The sequence below is a fragment of the Sus scrofa genome, chromosome 1 (assembly GCF_000003025.6).
Source record: "Sus scrofa isolate TJ Tabasco breed Duroc chromosome 1, Sscrofa11.1, whole genome shotgun sequence".
NCBI classification, from domain to species: Eukaryota; Metazoa; Chordata; class Mammalia; order Artiodactyla; family Suidae; genus Sus; species Sus scrofa.
This window is the reverse complement of record NC_010443.5, coordinates 182,213,320-182,237,143: the sequence shown is the minus strand read 5'-3', so window position 1 is coordinate 182,237,143 and position 23,824 is coordinate 182,213,320. Positions and strand designations below refer to the sequence as shown.

General features: G+C 36.3%; 1 protein-coding gene across 1 annotated transcript in view; it reads right to left on the bottom strand.

Annotated features, from left to right (window-relative positions):
• The window catches only part of GPR137C (G protein-coupled receptor 137C), a 60,569-nt gene that overhangs the window by 26,610 nt on the left and 10,135 nt on the right, over positions 1-23,824 (bottom strand). Inside the window, exons 2-3 of the mRNA XM_005659957.3 lie at positions 5,215-5,258; positions 3,038-3,266 (exon numbers count right to left, since the gene is read on the bottom strand). Coding sequence (XP_005660014.2) covers positions 3,038-3,266; positions 5,215-5,258 — 273 coding nt within the window. The remainder of the gene's footprint in view (positions 1-3,037; positions 3,267-5,214; positions 5,259-23,824) is intronic.

Genomic DNA, 23,824 nt, shown 5'->3' with positions numbered 1-23,824 from the left:
TGATTAGGAAGACGAGGACCTATAGAACAGTATAATACAAATAATCTACAATTTCACATGATATTTATCTTTATAGGTATGCATTTGAATCCGTCTCTATAGTGTTTGTAGAGAATTCTGAAGACATGCACCTTTTTTTTTTTCTTTGGTCATTTAGGGCCACACCCACAGCATATGGAGGTTCACTCCCAGGCTAGGGGTCAAATCCAAGCTGTAGCCACCGGCCTACACCACAGCCACAGCAATGCCAGATCCAAGCCACGTCTGTGACCTACACCACAGCTCACGGCAACACTGGGCCCTTAACCTGCTGAGCAAGGCTTGAATCTGAGTACTCATAGATGCTAGTTGGGTTTGTTAATTGCTGAGCCACGACGGGAACTCCCTTTTCTTTTTTTTTTAAATGATTCCCCCCCCCCCACCTTTTTACTGCTGCACCTGCAGCATATGGAAGTTACCAAGGCCAGGGCCAGGGGTTCAATCAGAACTGCAGCTGTGGCCTGCACCGCAGGTTTATGGCAACTACAGATCCTTAACCCACTGAGCCAGGCCAGGGATTGAACCTGCATCCTCACAGAGACAATGGCAGATCCTTAACCCAATGAGCCACAACAGGAACACCGCCATGCACCTTTTAAATTTAAGTGATCACCTTTCATATGATGGTTAGGGAAAGGTATTTAAAATAATTCTGGAGGAGTTATTAGATGAACTTTCCTTCTCAGAATGGCAACTTTACTATATTCAGAGAATTTTCCATTTCAGAGTGAATAAAATCAAACTTAGAAAGTTGGTAGGCATCTAGAAAATAAGACTTTTAAATTCAACCACATCTATTTATGCTTTATCACTAGATAAGCAAGAGGTATGAATTACATGGTGATGCTATTATATTGTGAGAAGATGCTGTTGTTATACCAAAAGATTATGTACCAGAACAGTGATTGTATTATCCTTAACACTTAAAGATTAGCCAGAATTAGCTAAAATATTTAAATTTTACTAAGTAATCTTTTAGGATAGAAGTTGAATAAAATAATTTTTCAGATAAGATTAATGGGTTTTAAAGTAAGTCTCTCTCTCTCTTTCCTCTATTTCTATTTTACTTCTATATTTATATTTCTAATGATATGCTTAAAAATAAAATTAAAGTCTTCACCAAAATTTAAAGGACAGTAGTTCTCACTGTGTCACAATAGGATCAGCAGCATCTCTGCCGCCTTGGGATGCTGGGTGAATCCCCAGCCAGGCACAGTGGGATAAGGATCCAATGTTGCTGCAGCTGGGGTGTAGGTTGCAACTGTAGCTCAGATCTGATTCACAGCCCTAGAATTCCATACGCCACAGGGCAGCCAAAAAATAAAAATAAATAAATAAATAAATTTAAAGGACAAGTTTATTACCATGTGTTCAATTACAGCACTTTATTAGGACTATATTAAAGATAATAACAATACACAGAAGTCTAAAAATATTTCAGAGAACTGTTCTTTTTAAGACACTATCTTGCTTATCTTCAATGAATAGACAATGATACCAAATTAAAGAAAGCTCATATGTATGTATAAACCCATACCCCAATATTCATACATCTATACCCCACTCCCAATGCCACACATATACTGTGATACCGATTCACCACTCAACCACACTGTAAATCAATAACAGCAAAAATATCCATGGTTCTCTGTTAACAGGTTAACACTGGCTTTTGTTTACCGATCCAAGGTATAAGGAAAGGGAGAAGCAAGGCATTTATAAATTTAGTTACATGACTAGCTGTTTCAAATATCATAAAGGTTTCATATGGGATAAAGTAACATTTTCTAAAACTTTATACAAATAAACACCACTTTAACAGTATGACATCTTAACGTTGCTAACCCAAATGTATTTAGACGTAATCTAGTAATTTTCTTATGGCCTCAGCCACAGCATGTGGGAGTTCCCAGGCCAGGGACTGAATCTGAGCCACAGCTGTGACCTGTTCCACACCTGTGGCAATGCTGGATCCTTTAACCACTGCACCTCGCTGGGGATCGAACTCATATGTCCACACAGACCTGAACCATTGCAATCAAATTCTTAACCTGCCGTGCCACAACAGGAACTCCTGGTAAATTTGTTTAATGGCAATACTGCCACTCTTCCTGATGAAATCTTAAGTTGTTGGTATGGCTTTGTCTATTACACTATTTGTGATACAGTCATATAAATTCTGGTTTATTTCACTTACTTAACCTCCAATGCAGAGTATTTAAGTCATAAAAAGTACAATATGCTCAGTATAAGCCTCTTGTTGTTGTTGTTGTTGTTGTTCTTTTTGCCTTTTCTAGGGCCGCTCCTGTGGCATATGGAGGTTCCCAGGCTAGGGGTCAAATCGGAGCTGTAGCCACTAGCCTAAGCCAGAGCCACAGCAATGCAGGATCCGAGCCGCATCTGCAACCTACACCACAGCTCATGGCAACACCAGGTCCTCAACCCACTGAGCAAGGCCAGGGATCGAACCCGCAACCCCATGGTTCCTAGTCGGATTCCTTAACCACTGAGCCACGAAGGGAACTCCCGTATAAGCCTCTTTTAAAAAATAAACAACCATTATTTAGTAAGGGACAAATTTTGAATATCTTTTAATTTCCTGTGACCTAGTTACCATGCTCAAAAATGTACCTGACATTTAGAATACTTTTTTTTTTTTTTTTTTTTTGGTCTTTTTAGGGCCATGCCTGTGGCATATGGCATTCCTAGGCTAGGGGCTGAATCACAGCTGCAACTGCCACAGCCACAGCAACACCATATTCAAGCTGCATCTGCAACCTACACCACAGCCTGTGGCAACACTGGATCCTTTAACCCATTGAGTGGGGCCAGGGGTTGAACCTGCACCCTCATGGATACTAGTCAGATTCTTAACCTGCTGAGTTACAATGGGAACTCCCAGAATGCTTAAGAAATATAAAGTTTCAATTCAAATACAGTTCATAGGATGAGGATCTGAAGTTAGACTTTAAAGTATAAATTTAAGAAATATTCTTACCTTTGATTCGAGGTAGACATTTGCTGATGACATTTTTGTTACTTTGCATATGTAACTAACTAAAGAGATGGCACAAAGAATAAACAGGCTATCATTAATTAATGCTCGAACAAACACAGTCCACTTCAACTGATTTTCTGGGACATCTCCGTGGACTAGCATTGCACAAGTCAAGTTCACCACTAAAAAGAGAAGGCTTGCCAATGTAAAGCCCAAATGCAATAGAATTCTGAAAGAAAAAAATGAGTTTATTAGATATTTATAAAACTAATGAGAAATTAAACTTAATGCTGAATTAGTCTGCTACTTTAAGTTCAATAATTTCTTCATTTTATAATTTCACTAAATCTTATATTTTCACTAAATACAAATTAAATAATTACTCAGTTATTTGAGCTATTTTTGCTGTTATGAAATTAGTATCTAAGCCATTTTAGAATGGCATCAGATTTTGAAGTACTAATTTAAAAATAATCTCATGTGGGCTTGAATTCAGTTGCCTCTACCAGGAAGAATAATATAGGACTATTTTAACAATAATTCAGTAATCTTGAATTTTTGTTATAATTTTTGTTATAATTGTTAAGCATATTTTCTTTTCTTTTGTTTTCTTTCTTTCTTTCTTTCCTTCTTTCCTTCTTTCCTTCTTTCCTTCTTTCCTTCTTTCCTTCTTTCCTTCTTTCCTTCTTTCTTTCTTTCTTTCTTTCTTTCTTTCTTTCTTTCTTTCTTTCTTTCTTTCTTTCTTTCTTTCTTTCTTTCTTTCTTTCTTTCTTAATTTTGTCTTTTTAGGGCCACACTCATGGCATATGCAAGTTTCCAGGCTAGGGTTGAATTGGTGCTGCAGCTGCTGGCCTATGCCACAGCCACAGCAATGCCAGATCTGGGCCACATCTGCAACCTATACCACATCTCACTGCAATGCTGGATCCTTAATCCACTGAGCAGGGCCAGGGATCAAACCCACAACATCATGGATAACAGGTTCATTACCACTAAGTAACATCGGGAACTCCAAACTTATTTTCATTGACCTTTCCATTCCAAGAATTATGATGATTTTATAATTTGCCTGGAAAATTAATATCTTGTATATAAATTAAAACATCACTAATATTAACTTTAAGAAGTAAGGGAAATATATTTTATCCAATGTTCAATTTTATGAACATCAGATTATTTTTAACAGACATTTCTTTCAAACAAAACTAAAGAAGGACACAGGGACAGTATATGTACTTTCATGCACTCATCAATACCTTATTTTCTTATAAAGTTGTATATATCAGGAATCGCATACAGAATAACTCCCAAAGCAAAATGCTTAACTACTTTCCCTGAAGAAAAATTAGACCACCTCATAAATACTCTACAGGCTATCTGCATCAAGTAGCTGGAACAGCTATCTATATGAAAGTAATACTAGTTCAAGTATATTTATACCCCAAATTAATATGATCTAGAAATTTATTTGGCATTCTAATATCTTCTACTTTGGGTCACTTTCAATAGTGGGAATCATAAAACACTGTCCACCTTTAGAAATAATTTACACAAAGCAAATCGAAGGTTATGTATAATCTGCAACAAGCCACCTTTGTTAAGCATACTTAAGTATAAAATACAAAGATTTTAGTTTGAGAAATTCTGATTTTAATATTCTCTCATATTATATAATAGAAATAATAATGATGTAGTTTGAAACCCGGAATGGATTGAAATTACCCATACATCCAGGGGATGATAGTAGTTTAGCACCAAGAGCTTAGATGAATACATGGTTGGCAAGTCTTTGGGAGAATTGGTCTTATACCCAAGGCTCCTGACTTCCCAGTTTAGCAATCTCATTTTCAGGTGAATCAGGGCTGAAACATTACTTATTTCATGGAACTATACTATTTATTCTCACTCCAAACAGCATAATCTACCTTGAGTATTTGTGGACCCTACGAGACTACAACTGACATTTGAAGTGGGACAGTGGCAGAGAAGTAAGAAATGGTGTTAGACAGCACTATGGCTGAAGGGGAGGCCTGTGGGTTACTACGTTCACCTTCTGTGAACTTATCTAACTACTAGATTTTCTATGAAACTTCTAAGGCACCCTCAACTACCAAACCCTTCTACCTTGACAAGGCTACTGTGAAAAAAATTTAGGTGTTGCTTCTCATGAAACTTACTTGTGTTTGTCAAGTTCAGTGGCACATCTGACTTTACATATAACCTATAAAGAGAGTATACAAAGAAAATTTTGAAAACATGTGTTATACAGTATTCTTAAATTTGTTCTGATTTTGTGTTTCGAAGTGATAACAAATAATAATATATAGCAAGTAAAATTCAAATGTTAACAGCTGAACAATGTTGAAGCAGAAACAGGCAGGTTTCCAAAGGATTAATACAATAAACTAATAACTGTCTTTGATAGAATCCTAAAAATAAATTTCTATCTTTAAATTTTTAAACAAATTCATTTAGTTTAAACATTTATTGAACTTTTGAGCCAGACATTGTTCTAGATGGCTTGCCACCTACTCTCAACTTCACTATATTACTCATGTTTTGTCTTAAAATGGAACTTACTTTTATATGAAAATGGCTGAGTGCTCTCCAAATATTATTCCCCCTAAGATGAAATGAAATCATAAAAGGAAACAAGGGACCAAAAAATGAACACAAAGATGATAAGCATATATCATATTTAGTAAACTTACTTCTTTCATAAAGCCTTGCAAAAGGTAGGTCCTCAAATACTTGATGAACAAAGTTAAGCAGGTAGGTGAGTAGAATTTGGAATAAACATGGTAACTTCTGAAAACATAGTGTGGAAGGTCTCAGTTCCTAACTAGGAAATTAGGACTTTATTATTCAGACATGTGAAGATACTGAAGGTTTGTTATGTAAGCATATTATTAAAATATGGAATTTCATTAATATGGCATCAAGGTACAAGCAAATTGAAGAGAAAGTGCAGACTGGAAGTAGAGAGAGAGTTGCAAGATTATTGAAATTGAGTATGAACTTTGAGCAGGGTTGGGGGGCCTAGAAAGAAAGAGGTAAGTACAGAACATATAGAGAAAACTAGTTTAAGTACTTAATAACTTACTGATTTCATAGTGTGTACTAAGCACACACTATGAAAGGTACCACGGATTCATAAATACAGTAACTGTTCTGTCCTCAAGGAGATCAGTGGATGGACAAAATAGAGAAACCAACTATTCTGAAACATTGTGATATCAATGCAAAAATGCTATCACAATACCTAGGAAGGGAGAAAGAAAGGCTAATTAAGTCCAGAAAATGGTGAGAGGGTAAGGGGAACATGGAAAGACTGTGTAGAGAGTCAGGGAGGATTTAAAGGAAGTCATGTTTGAGTCAAGTTATGAACGGTAAATGAGTGTTAGGTAAATGCTCAGGCTAAGATAGCAGCCTGTGAATCTACTCATATCTGTTATATTTTGGTTAATAGTACCACCATCTACCAGAAAGAAGATGGGATAGAGGATTCTAAAATATTATCCTATTAGTCTCTAAATGGTACCACTTAAATAATTTTCATAAGCATCTATTTCCTCAGACCCTACTACTATAGTGATTTACTACAATAGCCTTTTAATTAGTCTCTCTGCTTCCAATCTTAACTCCATCCATATCTTTAGAAGATAACTGTTCATTTTGCTTTTCCTTTATTCTTGCCTATGTATTTTTTTATTTAAAAATTGTACTAAAATATATATATATGACATAAAACTTACTACAATTTGACCATTTTAAAGTGTACAGCTCAGTCGCATTAAGTACATTTACATTCCTTAACTGCTAGGTCACAAGGGGACCCTGGAAAAGTACCTTTAAGGTTCATTCATGTATATCACACATGTAGCATGTGTCAGAATTTCCTTCCTTTTTAAGGCTGAATAATATTCCATTTATGTATATGCCACATTTTTTTTTATCCATTCATCCACTGATGTATGCTGGAGTAGCTTCCACCTTTTGGATTCTGTGAATAATGCTGCTGTAAACATGTTCTATACATGAACACATTCTATATATGATTTAAAAAATCATCTGAGGGAGTTCCCATTATGGCTCAGCAGAAATGAATCTGACTAGTATCCATGAGGATGCGGGTTTGATCCCTGGCCTCGCTCAGTGGGTTGGGGACCTGGTACTGCTGGGAGCTGTGGTGTAGGTCACAGACGCAGCTTGGATCATGCATTGCTGTGGCTATGGGGTAGGCCAGTGGCTACAGCTCAGATTTGACCCCTAGCCTGGGAACTTCCATATGCTGTGGGGGAAGCTCTAAAAAGACAAAAAAAAAAAAAAATCATTTGAGAGTAAGCTGCATATTTGTCCCCCTTTACCTCTAAATACTTCAATGTGTACTTCCCTAAAAAATAGGAAATTCTCTTACATAATCAGTATCATTACAAAAATCATAAAATTGGGGAGTTCCCATTGTGGCACAACAGAAACATATCTGACTAGGATCCATGACGATGTGGGTTTGAACCCTGGCCTTGCTCAGTGGGTCAGGGTTTTGGCGTTGCCATGAGCTGTGATGTTAGGTTGCAGATGCAGCTCGGATCCTGTATTGCCCTGGCTATGGTGTAGGCCGGCAGCTGTATCCCTGATTCAATCCCTACCCTGGGAACTTCCATATGCCCTAAAAAGCCCCCCCCCAAAAAAAAATCATAAAATTGATATTGATAAAATAGCATTATATAATCTGCAGACTTTATTTAGATTTTGCAATTTACTTCCCCTCCTCAAATGCCAATTATGGGGGGGAAAAATCCAAGATGATGCATTACACATAGTGTGCGTGTATATTTAATCCCTTAACCTTCATTTTTCCCCTTTGCCTTTCATGATATTCAGTTTGAAGCATTTACATTAGTGATTTTGTAGAATGCTTTTCAGTCTAGGTGTATCGGATATTTCTTCATGATTAAACTCTGAATATGCATTTTGGTAGGAATGTCACAGAAATGATGGTGTTCCATTCCTCCCAGTGCATTTGTATCATGAGACTCATGATGTTGACTTCACCCCATTATTGTGATGTTAACTTTGGTTAAGACGGTATCTACTGGGTTTCTCCACTGTTACGTTACTACTGTACTGAGTATCATGTGGAAAGACACTTAGAGATTAGTTAATAAATATCTTTTATTCTTCAAACTTTCATACACTAGTTTTAGCACTGATCAATAATTCCTGACTGAATAAATTATTACTATGATGGAACACCTTTTTAAAAAGCAAAATTGATCATACCATTCTAGGAAGAAGCCCACACTCTGATATGTAAAAGGTCTCATCACCTAGCTCTACCTTCCCATCATTGTAGCCTTTTATTCCCACCTTCAATCTTGTGGTCTGCTCATTCTGAATTATTTTCAAATTTCAAATGAGTGGTTCAATTTCACACCTCTGTTCTTTTATATATGTTTTTACTTTACCTGAAGTATGAGTTCATGGTCATATAACAAATACCAACTCATCCTTCAAAACCTTACCTGAGCACCATCCTTTATGTTGTCATCTCAAGTACATTAGAAAGAGGGAAACCACTCTGTCTCCTTGTATTACAAATCACACTCTCTGGCATTTATTTACATTTTTATTTCCCTTTAAGAGAGACTATAACTACTCATATTTAAAGCCCTAGTGCCCAGCATAAACTTGGTTCACAGCAGACTCAGAAAATGTTTGAAGGAGTTCCCGTCATGGCGCAGTGGTTAACAAGTCTGACTAGGAACCATGAGGTTGCGGTTTCGATCCCTGCCCTTGCTCAGTGGGTTAAGGATCCTGCATTGCCGTGAGATGTGGTGTAGGTTGCAGATGCGGCTTGGATCCTGTGTTGCTGTGGCTGTGGCATAGGGCAGTGGCTACAGCTCCGATTTGACCCCTAGCCTGGAACCTCCATATGCCGCGGGAGCGGCCCTAGAAAAGGCAAAAAGACAAAAAAAAAAAAAAAAAAAAAAAGAAAGAAAATGTTTGAATAAATGGGCAGGGAATTTAGGTCAAAGCATGGGCTTTGGTATGTGGTTGTGGTGTGGGTGAGTATGAGAAATACAGCACAAATTCACACTGGAGGGGCAAGCAGTTGTCCAGTTACAGAGGCCTATATAAAAATGCCAAAGGATTAGGCTTTAGCTCCCATGAAACTGTAATATGATTTTATGTTCAAGCGATTTCTTTGGTGACAGTGTAGACAATGGATTAGAATAGTACAAAGAATTGTAGTAAAAAGACTGTTGCATTTGAGTGAGTCCACTCAACCACATTCTCGGGTTTTGAATCTAAAGAAGTAATAGGATGAGAGCCCCACTGGCAAAAAATTTTAAAAGTCAGGTCATGTAATTGAGTCTTAGTTTAAATTTTATTACATACAGGCAGAAATATTAAGATAGCAGGTGAGTTTTGGAATATAATAGTTAAATGACAATCACCTACAGAGGTAAAGCTGAAAATCAAAGTAGAAGATATTTGAGAGAACAAAAGTAGAATGAGCAATCACCCTGTGATATATTCATATTTAATAGCAAAATGAAAAAATTCAAAGTGAAGAAAAGAAAGATGGGCAAGGAAGAGAGACTAGTTTGTTCTCTATACCTGTGAGTCTGCTTCTGTTTTGTTATACCCATTTGTGTTTTTTAGATTCCACATACAAGTTACAACATATAGTATTTGTCTTTGTCTTGTTTCACTAAGCATAATACCCTCCAAGTCCATCCATATTTTTCAAATGGCAGAATTTCATTCTTTTTTATGGCTGAGTAGTATTCCATTGTGTTTAGATTCCACACCTTTATCCATTTATCTGTTGAGGATGTCCATTTAGGTTATGTCCATATTTTGGCTAGAGTAAATAATGCTGCTACAAACATTGGGGTGCGTATATCTTTTGGAATTACTTTTTCCATTTTCTTTAGATATATAACCAAGAGTGGAATTTCTAGATCATATGTTAGTTCTATTTTTAATTTTTTGAGGAAACTCCATACTGTTTTCCATAGTAGTTGCACAAATTTACACTTCAACCAACAGTGTATACAAGGGTTCCCTTTCCTCTACATCCTCCCCAACCTTTGTTATTTGTAGTCTTTTTGATAATAGTCATTCTGACAGGTGTGAGGTGATAGCTCACTGTGGGTTGGGTTTGCATTTCTCTGATGATTAGCAATATTGAGCATCTTTTCATGTACCTGTTGGCCATCTACATATCTTCTTTGGAAAAATGTCTATTCAGGTCTTCAGCCCATTTAAAAAAAATTAGATTCATATCCTTTTTTTTTATTATAGGTGATTTACAATGTTGTATCAATTTCTACTGTACAGCAAAGTGACTCATTCTTTTTTAAAAATATTATTTTACATCATGGCCTAAGCCAGGATACTGTATACAGTTCCCTGTGCTATATGGTAGGACATTAATGTTTATCCATTCTAAATATAATAGTTTTTCTCCTGCCCATTTTTAAATCAGGTTGTTTGCTTTTTTGATGTTGGATTGTATGAGATGTTTGTATGTTTTTGACATTAACTCTTTATTGGTCATATCTGCAAATATTTCTCCCATTCATTGGTTGTCTTTTCATTTTGTGGATAGTTTCCTTTGCTATGCAAAGCTTTCACATTTGATTAGATCCCATTTGTTTATTTTTGCTTTTGTTTCCTTTGCCATAGGAGACAGAGCCAAAAAAAACAGTGCTATGATTCAGGTCAAAAAGTGTTCTGCTTATGTTTTCTTCTGCAAGTTAGTTATTTTTTAATTTTTATTTTTAATTATTATTTTAATATGATATTTTCAGAGAACTAGAATAATCCAAAAATTTATACGGAACCATAAAACACCCCAAATTGCCAAAGCAATACTGAGGGGGAAAAAAAAGCAGGAGGAAAAACTCTCCCAGACCTCAGACAATATGGAAAAGCTACAGTTATCAAAACAGTGTGATACCAGTGCAAAAGCAGACATAGACACCAACAGAACAGAATAGAGAACCCAGAAATAAACCCAGACACCTATGGTCAAATTAAACTTCAAGAAAGGAGGCAAAAAATATAAAATGGGAAAAAGACAGTCTCTTTCAACAAGTGGTGCTGGGAAAACTGGACAGCTGCATGTAAATCAATGAAACTAGAACACACTCTCATACCATGCACAAAAGTAAACTCAAAATGGCTGAAAAGACTTAAACATAATACGAAGAAGAGAACATAGGCAAAACATTCTCTGACACCAACCATACAAATGTTTTCTTAGTCTCCCAAGGCAACAGAAATAAAAACAAAAATAAAGCAATGGGACCTAATCAAACTTATGAGCTTTTGCACAACAAAGGAAACAGTAAAAGAAACAAAAAGACAACCTATGAAATGGGAGAAAATATTTGCAAATGATGCAACCAACAAGGGCTTAATCTCCAAAATATACAAACAACAAAAAAAATGAACAACCCAAATGAAAATGGTCAGAAGACCTAAATAGACATTTCTCCAAAGATGACATACAGATGGCCAACAAGCACATGGAAAAATGCTCAACATCACTGATTATTAGAGAAATGCAAATCCAAACTACAATGAGGCACCACCTCACACTGGTCAGAAAGTCTGTCATTAAGAGTTCCTGTTGTGGCTCAGCAGAAACAATCTGACTACCATCCATGAGGACACAGGATTGATCCCTGGCCTCGCTCAGTGGGTTAAGGATCCAGCATTGCCACAAGCTGTGGTGCAGGTCACAGATGTGGCTCGGATCCCATGTTGCTGTGGCTGTGGTGTCAGCCAGCAGCTGCAGCTCCGATTCAACCCCAAGCTGGGAACCTCTATATACCACAAGTGTGGCCCTAAAAAGACAAAAAAAAAAAAAAAAAAAAAGAAAAAGAAAAAAAAAAGTCTACAAATGACAAATACTGGAGAGGGTGTGGAGAAAAGGGAACCCTCTTATGCTTTTGGTAGGAATGTAAATTGGTAGAACCACTAGGGAAAACAGTATGGAAGTATCTCAGAGAACTAAACATAGAACTACCTTGTGATCTAGCAATCCCACTCCTGGGCATGAATCTGGACAAAACTCATTAAAAAAGATACATATACCTCTATATTCATTGCAGCACTGTTCACAATAGCCAAGACATGGAAACAAAGTAAATATTCATTGATAGATGAATGGATTAAGATGTGGTACATATACACAATTGAGTACTACTCAGCCATAAAAAAGGCAAAATAAAGCCATTTGTAGCAACATTGATGGAACTGGAGATTTGCATAATAAGTGAAGTAGGTCAGAAAGAGAAAGACAAATATCATATGATACCATTTATATGTGGAATCTAAATATGGCACAAATTAACCTATCCACAGAACAGAAACAAACTCATGGACACAGAGAACAGGCTTGTGGTTGCCAAGTATGAGAGGAAGGAAGTGGGATGAACTGGGGGTTTGGGGTTAGTAGATGCAAAGGATTACATTTAATGGATAAGCAATGAGGTCCTGCTATATAGCACAAGGAACTATATCCAATCACTTGTAATAGAACATGAGGGAAGATAATATGTGAAAAAAATGTATATATATGTATAACTGGGTCAGTTTGCTGTACAGCAGAAACAGACAGAGCATTGTAAATCACCTATAATAAAATTTTTTTAAATAAAAAATTTTATTTTAAAATTATTAATATGGCTGCACCCATAGCATATGGAAGTTCCTGGGCCAGGGATTGAATCTGAGCCACAGCTGTGAACTATGCTGCAGCTGCAGCAACACCAGATCCTTTAACCCACATCCCAGGCAGGGCATCAAATCTATGCCTTAGCAACAACCCCAGCCACTACAGTCAGAGTCTTAACTCACTACACCACAGTGGGAACGCTTCTTTTGGGAGCTTTATGGTTTCTGGTCTTTAATCCATTTTAATTTTGTTATGTGGTGTGAGTCTATGTTCTAATTACATTCTTTTACATGTAGCTGTCTGGTTTTTCCACACCACTTATTGAAGAGATCATCTTTTCCCCATTGTACAGTTGCCTCCTTTGTCCTGGAAAACTGACCATAAGTGTATGAGTTTCTGCCCTCTCTATTCTGTTCCATCAATCTATGTGTCTGTTTTTCTGCCCTCTCTATTCTGTTCCATCAATCTATGTGTCTGTTTCATACTATTTTGATTACTGAAGCTTTGTAATATAGCCTGAAGTCAGGAAGCCTGGTTCCTTCAGCTTTGTTCTTTCTCAAGATTACTTAGGCTATTTGGGATCTTTTGCATTTCTACACAAATTTTATTTTATTTTATTTATTTATTTTTGTCTTGTTGCCTTTTCCAGGGCTGCACCCATGGCATATGGAGGTTCCCAGGCTGGGGGTTCTAATTGGAGCTGCAGCTGCCAGCCTACGCCACAGCTACAGCAATGCCGGATCCGAGCCATGTCTGCAACCTACATCACAGCTCACGGCAACACCAGCTCCTTAACCCACTTAGTGAGGCCAGGGATTGAACCCACAACCTCATGGTTTCTAGTCGGATTTGTTAACCACTGCACCATGATGGGAACTCCTTTTTCTACACAAATTTTAGAATTTAAATGGGCCATTTTAGAAGGATATTATTCTTTATTTTAAAAGTGTGAAGAATTATATGGGTCGATGGATATTAAATACTTTTCATCATATAATCTACTTTTTTATTTTTCCTGACATATAAACTAATAGCCCCCTAATTTAGAAAATAGATTTAGGAGTTCCCATTGTGGCTCAGTGGAAACGAGTCTGACTAGTAACTACGAGGATGCAGGTTTGATCCCTGGCCTCTCTCAGTGGGTTAAGGATCCAGCGTTGCCAAGAGCTGTGGGGTAGGCGCAGATGTGACTCTGATCTGGCATTGCTGTGGCTGTGGCATAGGCCAGTGGCTACAGCTCCGATTCAACCCCTAGCCTGGGAACCTCCATATGCCAAGGGTGCAGCCCTAAAAGGACCAAAAAAAAAAAAAAAATATATATATATATATATATAGAGAGAGAGAATTCATTTAGAATTTTTGAATTAATGAAAACTTAAAATATTGTTATTACTATCATACTTTATTTTAAAATATTTAATGTATTTATGGGTTATGTGAAATGACTCTTCCATTTTATAATGCAATCTCTCATATTTTGTCTCCCTATTTAGTTCTTAAAATAGAGGAAGGATAAGAGTAGGACAAATATATTTTATTTGTTATCTAATATAAGGTTAATTAATACAGGTATCCCAGGACTTGAGGAAGAGTTACAGTGGACCTGTATATCATTTACAGTCCCCTATGACATGTAGAACCATGGTACTTGGAGATAGTTGATATCAAAATACCTATAGAATGGACTTTTTTCTATAGAATCTCTTTTTGTCAAGTTAATTTTCCTATGTTTGTTGATTTGAAATAGGAACTTTATTGGAGAACATTATCTATACAAACTTTAGAATTGATGCAAACATAAGTTGTGGTGAGTATAACCTCTTCCCTGTGGTAAACAGACATACATTTCCAGCTATGTAGATTTCTTTCAAAGAAAACTTTTCCTTAATTTTCAGCTCAATTTAAATTCCCATGGAGAGCAGTGCACCGTTCCCAAGCTTGCCATTGCCACTTCTGTATATTAAGAAAATGAACATTTTAGCTACCTTATGTATATATTGAGTAGCCAGACTTTTCTCATATGTTCTCTTTCAATGCCTATCATATATTTCATTTTTAAAACCTCCTTTTAAAATCTAGATATTTTTTCTTTATAACACCTTCTTTCTAGGATACATAAGACACAATATCTTTTTGTCTCTCTCTTATGATACTAACACCTTCTTTAAAAAGTTTCTTCTCTTTGCTTAGTTTTTTTAAATTTCTAATTGCTTAAAAATGATTTTATATAATGAAATTGGTGTGTTTTAGACATGGAAAACAGACTTGTGCTTGCTAAAGGGGAGAGGGGAGGGAGTGGAATGGACTGGGAGTCTGGGGTTAGTAGCAATGAGGTTCTACTGTATGGCACAGGGAACTGTGTCCAATCTCTTGGGACAGAACATAATGGCAGATAATATGAGAAAGAGAATGTATCTATATGTTTAACTGAGTCACTTTGCCATAAGACATAAACTGGCACAACACTGTAAATCAACTACACTTTAAGAAGAAAATAAAAAATAAATAAGTTGGGGTGTTCTGATTCTTAATTCAGTAAAGCTCCAAGTTAATATTAAAGATACATGTTTAATTTTGTTCTCACCTGAAACTCCACTAAGACATTAGTAAAGGGGTTTTCTTAAAAGATAAACTCATAAGTGTGAGTACAATGGGAACATATACAGTCACAAAATGTTGAAAGCTAGAAAGCAGATGGATATGGATGCAGAAAAGAGTTAATACAGTATCCCTGAGACTACTACCCGTAGAAAAGCCTGCTTATAAGGCTGGTACTTGGCTGGCATTTAGAAACTTGGTTTTGGGGAAAGATTCTCACCATTCTCTAAATAAATGTATTTCATTGTGCCTAAACTGTGCAAAAAATATGGTTTATACTCAACATCTGCTTTCCTTCTATGAGGTCTAGAATTTTGGTGTTGGGCAGAGAGTGCTTATATGACTAAGCCCCAGTGAAAAACTTTGTCTCTGAGCTTCCCTGGTAAATAGCATTTTACATGTGTTTTCACAAGTCATTATATAAGGAATTAAGCATATCCTGTGACTATACTACGAGAGGACTCTTGGAAGCTTGTGCTCAGTTTCCTCTGAACCTTACTCTATGTGTCTTTTCTCTTTGCTGATTTTACTCTATCCTTGTACTGTAACAAACTGAAACCATGAGTAGAACCACTCTAAGTCCTTCTAGCAAATCACTGAGGCTGAGGGTGGTCTTAGGGATCATCAACACAATGTGATGAATCCCGAGGCAGTAGTGAGGGGGACTGAGAACCAACCTGATATACATTTCGGAATCTTCAAAAGGTGCAGGAAATATGAGAACCAAGTACCAGTGAAACTGAGAGGTGGAAGTGGCTAAAATAGTGGTAGATAAAAGCTGTTTAAGAACAGCTAAATTGGAGTTCCTGTCATGGCTCAGCGGTAACGAACCTCACTGGTATCCGTGAGGATGTGGGTTTGATCTCTGGCCTTGCTCAGTGTGTTAAGGATCTGACATTGCTGTAAGCTATGGTGTAGGTTTCAGACTCGGCTCAGATCCCATGCTGCTGTGGTGTAGGCTGGCAACTACAGCTCTGATTCGACCCCTTGCCTGGGAACTTCCATATGCCATGGGTTCCACTCTTAAAAAAAAAAAAAAAAAAAGCATGGTTACATTGCTAAATCTCTTTCCCTAGTCCATGTCCTGAAATGCCACTTATTCATTCTGGCAGACACATGAGTGTTTAATCTCTGGAGAGGCTACATTGGCCTGGAGTATGAGCTAGATGGCAGCAACAGCTGATAGTTTGGCACCATTCTAAAAACAGGGAGTTTAGTGATGAATGTCAAGTAAAGGATTCTCCCATGCCCAAACCCTCTTCCCTGACTAGGTTCTCAAAATTTTGTAAACCAGATCTTTATTCTTTGAAGGATTAGAATATTTCCCCCCTGTGAGAAATCTGATTAGCTCAAGGGGAAAGACCTAAAAACACCAGCATTAGAATTTCCCTAACAAACTTGTCCAGCCAGATCATTTATACTGTGTACATGCCTCATTCCACTCTTCATTATGAACAGATGGCCAGGAATAGCCATATAGCACAAAAGTTTTTAATGAAAGATAGAGATTGAAACAAACCAATAGAAAAAAGAAAGCTATACAGAAAGAAAAAACAAACAAGCAAACAAAAAAATCCTATCATCAATAGACTCAGAGAGACAGGTATTGCACTCATGAAATAAAAACAAGATGCTATTAGAAAAGACAGATGAAAATCAACAAATAACAAATACTGGAGAGGGCGTACAGAAAAAGGTATCCTCTTTCGCTGTTGGTGGGAATGTAAATTGGTACAACCACTGTGGAAAACAGTATGGAGGTATCTCAGAGAACTAAATATAGAACTACCATATGATCTGGAAATCCCACTCCTGGGCATATATTCAGACAAAACTTCCATTGAAAAAGATACATGCATCCCTGTGATACATTCATCACAGGGTTATTCACAACAGCTAAGACATGGAAACAACCTAAATGTCCATCGACAGAAGACTGGATTAAGAAGATGTGGTACATGTATACAATGGAAAATATTCAGCCATAAAAACTAATGCCATTTGCAGCAATATGGGTGGAACTAGAGTCTCATACTAAGTGAAGTTAGTCAGAAAGAGAAAGACAAATACCATATGACATCACTTGTTTGTGGAATCTAAAATATGAAGGAGTTCCCATTGTGGCTCAGTGGTTAACGAATCTGACTAGGAACCATGAGGTTGTGGGTTCGATCCCTGGCCTCACTCAGTGGGATAAGGATCAGGCATTGCTGTAAACTGTGGTGTAGGTTGCAGACATGGCTCGGATCCCCCGTTGCTGTGGATCTGGTGTAGGCTGGCGCTATAGCTCCAACTGGACCCCTAGCCTAGGAACCTCCATATGCCGAGGATGCAGCCCTAGAAAAGACAAAGAACAAAAACAAAACAAAAACAATAAAATATGGAACAGATGATCCTATCTAAAAAAACAGAAACAGATCATGGCTAAGGAGAGCAGACTTGGGGTTCCTAAGGGGGAAGGGGGAGGAAGTGGGATGTGTGGGGAGTCTGGTGGATGCAAACTGTTATATCTGGAATGGACGGGCGATGGGGCCCTACTGTACAACACAGTGAACTGTGTATGATTGGTTTACTCTGCTGTACAACAGAACTTGAAGAAACATTGTAAATCAACTATACATTAATAAAAAAAAAGATGAAAAACAGGAAAGAAGAGGTTTAAAAAAATCTCTCAGAAATCCAAGATTTCCAACATCCAAATGTTTGGAGTTCTAGAAAGAGGAGAGAAAATATCACAAATTCACTAATGTTTCCCCAAACTAAAGGATATCTGTGATTAAACTGAAAGGGTCTGTTCAATGCCCAGAAAAACAGATAGAAAACAGACCCTTATGAAGGAACATCATTTCAGAACATGAGAGGCAAAGGAAAATCTAATCATTTTTCAGTAAGGAAATAAAAAATTCATATAGAAAGGATCAATAATCAAAATGGCTTTCAACCTCTAGTAACAACACTGGAAATGGAGCAACACCTTAAAAATCCTCAGGGAAAATTATCTCCAACCTAGAATTCTATAGCTGCCTAAACTATCAGTCAAATATGAGAGAATAAAAATATTTGACAGGAAAATCCTCAAAAAACTGCTTATCAAGCACCCTTTGTCAAGAAGGTTCTAGAGGATTACTTCACTGAAAGGTATTCAGTAAAGGATAAACTCAGAGGTTGTCTAAACCTTGCACATTCCAAAGATCTGGCTCTTGTCTAGCTCTTGGAAGATAATTTCTGCATCCTTGGAATATCTTGCCTGATAAGAATGTCTTTGTTTACCTGGGGTCTTGGGCCAATACCAAATAATTTATTCAAAAATTTTTTTAATTAAAAAAAAATTTTTTTTTTCTTTTTTAGGGCCGAACCTGTGGCATCTGGAAGTTCCCATGCTAGGGGTCAAATCGGAGCTGTAGCCACTGGCCTAGACCACAGCCACAGCAATGCCAGATCCTTAACCCACTGAGCGAGACCAGAGATCGAACCTGCAACCTCATGGTTACTAGTGGGATTCATTTGTGCTGAGCCACTAGGGGAACTCCGAATACCAAATAATTTATATTAATGATACGATTTATGGTGGCCATATGGCCACCATAATAATTTATGCTAACATGTGATTTATGTGACCAAGCAGCAGCAGTTTGACCTTTGAAGAGGCTGGAGACTGAGTAATTAAAGTCTGTCAGAAGATGCTCCATGTCTATTTGACTGACCCTCAATAAAAAGCCTGGTCACCATGTCTTAAGTGAGCTCTCCTGGGTGACACAGCTGTTGTCAAATATTGCTGCTGGGAGAATAAGCTCTTCTGGGAGAGGAAAACTGGAAGCTTGTCCCCGTTTCTCTTGAACTAAGGAGAAATCTTAGAGATTTAAATCAATAACTTAATTTTGTAAATAAAGCTGTGCTTTAGAGATTAAGTGGATTGTCTTGGAACACACAGGAAATTGAAAGGATTAAAACCCAGGTGTCCTGATTCCTAATTCAAGGCTCACATGGATCCTAGTTTTGTTATATTTGTACATTTAGATCTTTGACGGTACATAGTTCAAGATAATTACTTAATTTTTAAGGTGACAGATACTGCTTTATTAAATACAAATACTGTCACCCATACATAATTGTAACTACGTGTTAGTTGTTCAAGATTTGAAGAATTAAAATGTCCAAGAAAAGTATGTTTAGAAACCCAATTATCTGTTTAGTAAAATATAATGACCTAAATGCAGTAACACCTTCATTTTATATTGTTTTACAGACTATCAAGTACTTTTACCATACCCTGTATTTAACTAGAAGTATACTTTTTAAAAAGCATAAATAACTAATATTTTCAGAAGTGAAGTACTCATTTTGTAAGTGAGGAGGAAAATTTGTGAGCATTATTGAAAATCACCCTGAAATATAACAGGTGACTATGAATTGCACAGTTTACAATGCATAGCTCTTTGAAGAAAACTTAGCATATATTAAGGAACATACAGAATTTACTTCTGAACTTAAAGTCTCATACACTATAGATTTAGAAAGGAAGCTGATCCAAACTGAATTTGTGTTGAAACTGTGCTTTTAAAGCTTTTCCAACACTAACCCTCCCCATTGTATTTTACTGATTTTTCATAAAACCTTTCATTCTTTTCAAACTAGGAAGATAGTAGAATTACTTTTTGTAAAGATAGAGAGCCATATTCATTGGAGAATATGGCTTTGACTGATAATGGTGGGAAAAAAAGGGCAGAATGTGTCACAGGAATTAATAGAATATCCCAGGGGACAAAGAATCAGAAAGAACACTGCTTTCTTTCTTTCCAGCTAGATTTCTTAAGGATAATAACAATTTGAATATAACCACTGCTGATGATCACTCACATTAGCTTAAAACCTGCTAATTCCATGATATGATAGAAAAGTTCCCTAGAGTACACCCATCACCTCAAACCAGCCCAGGTGGCTTGATCAGCAATTCAACAAAGTCCTACACAATAGCTATGAAAGAGCACAATAGTTTAAGAGAACATTACTTAAGCATTTTTATACTGAGAGACTAAAGCTGAAAAAAAAATTGTAGACTGTGATCCGTGTGCTAATGAAAAATGGCAGCTATAACTGAATTTTTTCAAAAAATTAGAACATCCAGGTTTGAAATATCCAAATACATCTTATCTTAGAAAGCAGATGATTCTAAATATTTAAGTATTTATGTCCTTGAAACAAACTAAACCTTGATTGGTTTGAACATGACATGTGTAACTTACAAATTGGCATGTGTATCTCCAAGATAGCATTCATGGACACTGCTATATTAGATTTCAGAACTAGGTCATACAGTAAGAAGAGATTTTTTAAAGAAACCTTCAAATTCCAGGTACTTTATCAGTGTCAGGCTATGAGAATTATAGGTATCTTATACATCATTGAGACTAATACTTTACAAATTAAACTGGCCCAGAAAAGTAGTGATTTGGCAAATATCAATTAGCCAAGAAGAATAGAATTTGAACTAGAATTAATTTGAATTCTAGTTCAAGACTTGATGAAATTATACTATTTTAAACAGACCCCCTTATTAAAGTTAATATAAAAAAGGACACAATATATTAAAGTTTGTCTTTATTTGAAACAAATTAGATGCAAAGTTCTACTTTGCTAGAGATTCTGATTTGTGCAGATGAAAACTAAACATTTCTTTTAAACTTCTTTACCATGTATTTACTCAACCATCCAAATCATTAGGCATTGATCACATATGTAACAGTGCTAGTCGCTAAAGAGCATGCAAAATTTCCTTCAAAACAAATGTACAGTAGTGGCTAAGCTAAAGCAAGGTATAGTATAGTAGAGCAAGGAAGGCATCAATGGTGGGTCACCTGATGTTATACTTTCTTTGCATTTGGTCAGACTCAGAACAACATCAATTTCCCACAAGTTAAGATGTAAAGTACTCAGAATTCATTTTAACTAATGTTGGTCAGTATTAAATGTAATTTAGTATATGGAAATTATAAAGAAAAAGATCGATTTGTTTTATTCCTCTAAGGAAGACGATGCAGAAGAAACAGAATGGGGGAGGAAAAGAAAATACAAATTAGTAGCCTATGGTTTAGATTTGATCCACAAAACATTTTGTTTGGCTTAACCAGTGTTAGCCTATGGTATTTTTTCTTTTTTAAAGCAATACTTCAGTACCCTGTCATTATTTAAAAAGTAGAGTTCTCATTTTTAAAACATCCAACTTTGTTTTTTTTTCTTTTTTGGCTGCACCCACAGCACGTGGAAGTTCCTGGGCCAGGGATTGAACCCACACCACAGCAGTAGTTTATCACATTAATTGAATTTCCTATATTGAACTATCTTTACATCCCAGGGATAATTCTCACTTAGTCATGGTGTATGATCCTTTTACTATGCTGTTGGATTTGGTTTACCAGCATTTTGTTGAAGACTTTTGCCTCTATTTTCATCAGGACTACTGGCCTGCAGTTTTTAGGCGGTGTCTTTGGCTTTGGTATCAGGGTGATGCTGGCTTCATGCAATCAGTTAGGAAGTATCCTTTCTCTTCAATTTTTTGGAAGTGTTTGGGAATAACTGGCATTAATTCTCTAAATATTTGGTAGAATTTTCCAGGGAAGATATCTGGGTCTGGGCTTTTCTTTGTTAGGTTTTTGATTATTGATTCAATCTCCATAGTAGTTATAGGTCTGTTCAGACTTTCTGCTTCTTCGTGATCCAGTCTTAGGAGGTTGTATGTTTCTGGGAGTTTAACCATTTCTTCTAGGTTATCCAGCTTGTTGGTGTTTATAGTAGTGTCTTATGATCCTTTTTCAAAAAAATTGAGGTATAGTTGATTTTAAATGTTGTGTTAGTTTCTGGTATACAGCAAAGTGGTTCAGTTTTAGATAGACAGTTTAATAGATAGATAGACAGAGAGATATATATTCTTTCCCATTATGGTTTATTACAGGTTATTCAATATAGTCCCCTGGGCTTTACAGTTGGACCTTTTTAAAAAATGATTTTTATTTTTTCCATCATAGCTGGTTTACAGTGTTCTATCAATTTTCTACTATACAGTAAGATGACTCAGTCACACATACATATATATTCTTTTTCTCATATACATTCTTTTTCTCATATCCTTTTTGTTAATCTATTTTATATGCAGTAGTTTGTATCTGCTAATCCCAAACTCCTAATTTATCCCTCCTCCACTCCCTTTCCCCTTTGGTAACCATAGTTTGTTTTCTATGTCTGTGAATCTGTGTTTGTTCCATAAATAAGTTCATTTGTGTCATATTTTAGATTTCACATAAAGTGATATCATATGTTATTTGTCTTTCTCTTTCTGACTTACTTCATTTAGTATGATGATCTATAGGTCCACTTATGTTGCTATAGAAGGCATTATTCCATTCTTTTTTTAAAATGACTTTTATTTCTCCCTCCCATTATAGTTGGTTTACAGTGTCCTGCTAATTTTCTACAGTACATCAAAGTGACCCAGTGACACATACATATATATTTTTTCTCACATTAACCTCCATCATGTTCTATCACTATTTTTTTTTCTACAGCTGAGTAGTATTCCATTGTGTATATATACCACATTCTATGATCCTTTTTATTTCTATGGCACCAGTAGTAATGTCTCTTCTTTCATTTCTGCTCTTGTCTTTTTTTCTTAGTTAAGAGTTTGTCAATTTTATTTAGTTTTCCAAAAAACTTAGTTTCATTGCTTCCACCCCCTTATTTTTGAATCCTCTATTTGATTTCTCTCTGGTCTTTGTTACCTCCTTCCTTCTGCTAACTTTGGGCTTAGTCTCTTCTTTTTCTAGCTCCTTGAAGTGTAAAGTTAGGCTATACATCTGAGATCTTTCTTCTCTTCAAATATAGGTGCTTATACTTATGGATTTCTCTTAGCACTCCTTGTGTTGCAACCCATAATTTTTGGTATATTTTCTTTTGTCACAATGTACTAATTTCCTTTTTTATTTCTTATTTGACTGAATGGTTTTTTAAGAGTGTGTTAATTCCCACATAGTTGTAAATTTTCTAGTTTTACTTCTATTACTGATTTCCAGTGCCATTCCACTGTGGTCAGAAAAGACACACTTTTTACGATTTCGATCTTCTTATATTTGCTAAGACTTATTTTGTGATCTAACATGTCATCTACTCTGGAGAAAATCCATATATGTTTGAGAAGAATGTGTATTTTGCTGCTGTTGAATGGAACGTTCTGTGTATGTCTGTTAGTGCCATTTGGTCCATGGTGTCGCTCAATTGCTATTTCCTTATCGTTCTTCTGAACGTTCTATCCATTATTAAAAGTGGGGTATTGAAGTCTTTTAATATTATGTTATTGATGTCTTATTTCTCCCTTCGGTTCTTGCGATATTTGCTTTATGTTTAGGCATTGATATTGGATGTATATTTTTAAAGTTATTATATCTTCCTGGTAGACTGATCCTTCCTTTTATCATTATAGAATGTCCTTCTTTGCCTCT